Consider the following 6,687-nt stretch of genomic DNA (forward strand, 5'->3'; position numbering starts at 1 on the left):
AACAATGCTGTACTCGGGTTGTCTCTGTGAACCGAACCTGGTGCTGCCTGCCTGCTCCATCCTGGCCGGCGCACAGATGAACCGCTGATCTGCCCAGGTCCTGGGCTCAGGCAGCAGCCTGCAGCTTGGCGGTCTGTGTCCCCAGAGATCTTAGACTCGTGATATCTCAGTACCTGGGGCTGTTTGTCCTGTCTGAACAGGAGTGAAGATGGTGGGGGGGGGGGAGGCGCACCTCCAAACACTGACTACCCCTCAGGGCACAGGACCCTCGCCTGGCTGGCACAGAGACAAACCGCTGATCTGCCCAGGTCCTGGGTGCAGGCAGCAGCCCACAGCTCAGCGGTCTGTGTCCCCAGAGATCTTAGACTCGTGACATCTCAGTACCTGGGGCTGTTTGTCCTGTCTGAACAGGAGTGAAGATGGTGGGGGGGGGAGGCGCACCTCCAAACACTGACTACCCCTCAGGGCACAGGACCCTCGCCTGGCTGGCACAGAGACAAACCGCTGATCTGCCCAGGTCCTGGGTGCAGGCAGCAGCCCACAGCTCAGCGGTCTGTGTCCCCAGAGATCTTAGACTGGTGATATCTCGGTACCTGGAGCCACTTGTCCTGTCCAACTGGGAGTGAAGATGGCGGTGGGGGCACCTCGAAGCATCAACTTCCATTTTGCACAGTTTGAAGGAACATATGTTTGGGTCTCTTAAATATTTTTTTTATCTATTCAATAATAAACATTAACTCATCAGTAACTACAGATGAATAGGGCCTTAATATGTCATTTGTAATTTACTTTCTTGTGGAGTTGTAGTTCTTTCCTCTCTCTGTCTCTCTTTGTTTCTCAGTATGTTTTCATTTTTTATTGATGTTTTTGTAACTTTCACACCACATACCACACTCCTACTCTTCTCACCATCCTCCATATCCACTCTTTGTCCTTGCGACTGGCCCCAAAGAACACAAAACCATAAACATAAAAAGAATAAAAAGAAAAATAAAAACTTGAAACATCTCTCCATGGAATCTGTGGTGTGTCATGGTGTGTCACACACTATACCCTTTTGTCCACACATCTTTCCTTGCAAGTGTTCATTGCAATCAGTTTAGTATTGGTTTGTTTCAAAGCCTCTGGCTTCTGCTACACTGTTAACACTGGACCCTCACTGGGAGTCCTCTCACATATCCTGTTGTTGCCTTGTGTCATGGAGATCCTGCAGCTTTGGATCTGTATGACTGGCCCCTTCATGCACTCCAGCAGTTCAAAGATGGGGTGGATGTTGGGATGGGCCAACTCATCACTGGATCTGGGTCTGCACAGAAGTTTAATTGACCAGGCCACTAGCTCTTCTAAGCCACCAGGGTCAGCTCTCCTGCTTTGCCTAGGCAAGGTGTGGGACCAGCTCTCCCATTTTTTCTTCTCTCCAAGGTGTGGGTCCATTCCTTTGGGACCAGGTCTCCTGTGCCCACACCACCAACGTCAGCTCTACTGTGCCACCCAGGTGAGGGTATCTTACCTGTTCTTAAGCAATTTACTACAGTTGTGAGTATTCATTGCTCTCATAACTTTCAGCACAACAGATATTTTGGTTTCTGGTTACCATAAACCTTGCAGAAAGATCTTTTGATTCGGACAAATTATTTTGATGTGAGCGTAACATATCATAACCACAAAGATAAAAAGGGAAGAAAGTGTACTAACATTAAAAAATGACACACTTTTTGAACATTTCCTAATGTAGTTTACTTATTATTTCTTAGTGTGATATGCCTTTTTAGTTGTTTCTTATTTCAGTTTTCAAGAGAAGATATGATTGGCTTACTATTTATGACAATTTTGGGCATTCTGAATTTGTATAATTATTTTTAGCAGTGATATTTATCTTATAAAGTTTTCTTTTTAAGTATGTTGTTTTTCAGTTTGAAGAAAGCCATTTAAATTTTTTTGTTTGAAAGTCCCTATGGAAATTTTAGCAGTCCCCAATATCACCTAGGAAATTTGTTATGTCTAATTTCTAAGGGAGAGTATGTTGGGCACAGAACTCTTGACTGTGTGAGAGATACCTTAATATTTTATTCAACCATCTTTCTCCTATTAGTCTCTTCTTTTCCTTTTCCAAGTACCTTGTACAGAGCCCCCTTCACATTCTTGTTTCTTAGGGTATAAATCAGAGGGTTCAGCATTGGAGTAATTATAGTATAAAAGAGGGCAGCAAACTTTCCTTCACTCCCAGAATACATATGGACAGGTTGGAGATATGTGTACATGGCTGAACCATAAAAAAGGAAAACCACAGTAAGATGGGACCCACAAGTCCCCAGAGCCTTTCTGCGCCCAACTCTTGACTTGATCTTCAGCACTGCATGAGCAATGTGTGCATAGGTGCCTAGAATTATTGCTACAGGACAGGCCAAAATTACAGCTCCAGCCACAAACAAGTAGGTCTCTGTTCCCCCTGTGTCCTCACAAGCCAGCTTCAGGAGAACAAGCATCTCACAGAAGAAGTGGTTCAGGTGATGGCCACAGAGAGGTATGGTCATGATGAAGCTTGTCTCAATCAGAGAGTTCACAAAGCCTCCCACCCAGGAGGAGATGGCCAAAGCATGGCAGAGAAGGGGGTGCATAATGTTGGTGTAGTGTAGTGGGCGACACACAGCGACATAGCGGTCAAAAGCCATCACCACAAGGAGCACACACTCAGTTCCACCCAGTAAGAGCGCTATGAAGAACTGGGCCATACACCCAGCATAGCTGATAGTCTGATCACCTCGGGAAAGACTGATTAGAAGTTGGGGCACAGTGCTACTGGTGAAACAGAGGTCCAGGAAGGAGAGGTGGGTAAGGAAGAAGTACATGGGTGTGTGCAGCTGCAGGTCCTGTTGCGTGAGAACAATGATGGTGATGTTACCACAGAGGGTTAGAGAGTAGAAAATGGAAATGCAGATTAGGAGGATAAGTTCCAGTTGAGGCCAGTCTGAGAAGCCTACCAACAGGAAACCTTCTAAGGTGAGATTGAAACTTCCCATGGCCTCTTCTTTTCACAGACTGTAGAAGGCAATCAAATGCTTCTTATTGTAACAGACGCTTAGATGTTCCAGAGCTATATTAAGTTGACTTTCCACTTTGCTTCACAGAGCAGTTAAAGCCAGATGAAAGCCTTGCATGTCTGCCTTCAATCTGCTCTCTGTCCCCTTCAGGCCTGCTGACTCTGCATAGTTTGGGTAGGCTGGAGACACACACAGCCCCTATTCTAAAGCCATTGTCAGCTTGGATTCCTGGAGCAGTAAGGCCTGCGGGAATGAAGATTACCATTGAAATGTAAAACATTATCTTTAGTGGAGATGCTACACTTATTCCTATAACAATCTCCCAAGAAGACCATTATTGACAGATTATCAATTTATGGGTTCACATTGCAGGACCAGAGCTGAGCCAATGATGGCTGGGCCACACTTGAACTAGGCTTGCTTAATTATGTGATCTCCTTGCCCCACCTCTTTCTCTATTTAAACCTCAGTCTCAAGATGAACATGCAGTCACTGGATTTCTTTGTCTGCTCTTCTTCCTAGTATGCATTGACTCCTACCCTTTCTCTGCATCTCATTGTTCCTTGCCTTCACTTGACTTGTTGCTATTAGTGGTTGGGTCTAGATGTTGTTACCGAAGGGGCTTGGGCTTTTGAAGTAAAAAATCATCACAGTGCACATAATAGGAATTAAAATATATTCAGTAATGTTCCATATAATCCCGAGAGTTGTAGGCTTCATATTATCCTTCGTGAATCAGCTCAGCTCTACTTCTTAGGCCTGAGCTTTCTATTCTTAATTCTATTCTTATTTAGTGCACAGAATATTAGGGCAGCAGCCATGTGTGGTCTTTGCTTGAATGACTTTCCTTTTGCCCCTTTGTTTTATGACTTAATTCTGGCTAGCTAGTGCTCTGGCTGGTATATTTTCAACTCTTTAGGGTTAAAGCACTCACTGCCTTCCTCACAGTCTTGACTTGAGGACTCTAGAGTACCAGGGCGGAATTAGTTCTTAAAATCTTATAAGAAACAACAATGACCCTGCATTGACACTCTGTTTCTCTTATTTGTTCCTTTACTTAGTCTATGAGCAAGGTGTTTCAGTAGAGTAGGAGGAAGGAGTAACCAGGATGAGTTCATAGGATTGCCCCCTGGCTGCCCATCTTCCTGCAACTCAAGGCAAATGGATAGTACAGCAGTCTTTGAGGTCCTGCTCAAGATCAGCTGCCATCTGTCACAAGGATTGAGAACCATAGTGGGAAAAATGCAAACACAAATCACCTCTCACCATCTCCCCTGGGATGAGATGCTCCCTTCTTTCCAGACCTGTCTTCTTTTACAGTTTCCTTCTCTCTATTCTACTACATGTTGCAATTTTAAATGTGCCTTTGTGCCTCTACACACTGTGAGTCTTCAACAGTAGAGATGGGCATGACTGTAAAGACAAAAATTAAAAAGTAGTTCCTTTCATCATTTAAGAAGGGAAATGCATTAATATCGCCTTCTCATAGCAACTTTAAATAAAATTTGTTGAGTAAAACATTTGACTTTCTTTACAAAATCAATAGAAGTTAATTTTCTTCTGGGAAGAAATATTAGTAAACAATCCAAATATAAGAAAGGTGTTAAAAATTGATTCTTTAAAAAAGCCATTTGTTGATTTGCTTAGGTCAAACTCTAAACATTGCAAAATGTTATAATATTTGTATTCAGATCTTTTACCTAAGTTTCTTTTTTTTAACTTTTTATTTATAAGTTTTTATTTTCAATATTATTTGTTTACATTCAAAATGATTTTCCCTTTCCTAGTTTCCCCCTCCCCATAAGTTCCCTAAACCCTCTTCCCTCTGCCCATTCTCCTATCAATCCCCTCCTACGTTTCTGTCCTGGTACTCCCCTACAATGCTGGAACAAGCATTTTCAGGACCAGGGACCTCTCTTTCCTCCTTCTTGGGAGTCATTTGATATGTGAATTGTGTCTTGGGTATTCAGAGTTTCTGAGCTAATATCCACTTATCAGTGACTGTATTCCAAGTGTTCGTTTGTGATTGGGTTACCTCACTTAGGATGATATTTTCAATCTCAATTTAGAAGGTTTTGTGTTGGTAATTTTATCCCAAGATGCTTTGTTCTTTTCAATCTCTTGTACATGAAACAGGGCCACTAATTTTTTTCTGATAGTTGGTTGTTTGCGGAGGTACAGTTTGATTTTTATGTGTTTGTTAGAAACATCAACAGAAGTAGTTTGAAGAAAAGCAAAGTGAAGCAGATGCACATGAAGGTAAAGAATAAGAAGAGTAAGTATAGGTGATGTGAATTTCATTTTTATTAGTTTTTTTATTTAATTAAGATATAATCACATCATTTACTCCCTTCTTTCCTCCTTTCTTCTCACTTCCTTGTCATCAACTTCTTCCCAAATTCATGGTCTATTTTGAAACTGTTATGTCATATAACCATATTAATAAAAACACACATATAATCTACTGAGTCTTTTTGGTGTTATCAGTGTGTACATGTTTCTAGGGCTGACCATTTGGTATTGGATAATCAATCAGGGGTCTTATCCTTGGGGAAGACTAATTCTCCCCCCCCTTTTTTTTAGCATTTATTAAGCACTTCATTTAGGGGTGGATCTTGTGAAAATTCTCCCAGCTATGCTGTCATGTAAACATTTTTAGGCAGCCATGTTGTTGATATTTTATGGTCATAGTTAGAAAGCACAATCTAAATGCATACTTCCTGGTCCCTTGGCTTTTATAATCTCTCTATCTCCTCTCCCATGATATTCCCTCAGCATTTGGCACAGAAATTGTGTTGTAGGTACATCAATTGGGAAACGACACCACATGGTCAAAAGTTATCTGGATTTTGAAAGATAATCTAGGAATGCTGATATGATGATAATGGATTCTGCTTCCTTGGAATCTAGTTTTTATGTAAAAAAAGATTTATTTATTTATCTACTTCATATGAGTACTCTGTATCTGTCTTCAGACATACCAGAAGAGAGCTTTGGATCTCATTACAGATCGTTGTGAGCCACCATGTGTTTGCTAGGAATTGAACCCAGGACCACTGGAAGAGCAGTCAGTGCTCTTAACTGCTGAGTCACCCCTCTAGCTAGTATCTAGACTTTCACTTGGAATGTGGTGTGCAAACTGGCAGCCCCAAGACTATACAATATCATAACCTTTTCTCTCCCTGCTCTATCAGATAGACTTTTTCTTCCTACCCGAGTTATTGATCCCTGCATGGCTACTTATGTGGATATTGTTGCCAAACATATCCTGATTTCTATTCCTTAGGTTCTTTCTGAGAATTGGCTGATTTTCAGGAACACAGCATCCAAGTCCATCTGTAGTGTCCTGATGGTTCTCACTCAAGATTGCCTAGTGACTCCCTGCACACAGCACAGTTCACCTTGCTCTCTTTGCCCATGTGCCTTGGGATACAATTGCTGGAGTTGTGACACCTTTCCAACTTTTTATACATCTCCCCCTTCACTCTTCTTTGTGCCTAGTAGCTAGGGTCTGACTCATGTCCACGTGTGATAATCAAGACAATGAAATTACCCCTGAGAAACATTTCCATTCTTGAATGGGAACTATAATTTACTGATCATATGAACATTAATTTGGCCTCTGGTACACCCCACACACTATTTC

General features: G+C 42.0%; 1 protein-coding gene across 1 annotated transcript; it reads right to left on the bottom strand.

Moving 5' to 3' along the window:
• Positions 1-2,066: 2,066 nt before the first annotated feature.
• LOC127694559 (olfactory receptor 10-like) lies at positions 2,067-3,020 on the bottom strand. The gene has a single exon (XM_052196055.1). It carries the CDS (start codon positions 3,018-3,020, stop codon positions 2,067-2,069), a length of 954 nt encoding a protein of 317 aa, XP_052052015.1.
• Positions 3,021-6,687: the final 3,667 nt, after the last annotated feature.

This window comes from Apodemus sylvaticus, chromosome 10, assembly GCF_947179515.1.
Source record: "Apodemus sylvaticus chromosome 10, mApoSyl1.1, whole genome shotgun sequence".
Taxonomy (NCBI): Eukaryota; Metazoa; Chordata; class Mammalia; order Rodentia; family Muridae; genus Apodemus; species Apodemus sylvaticus.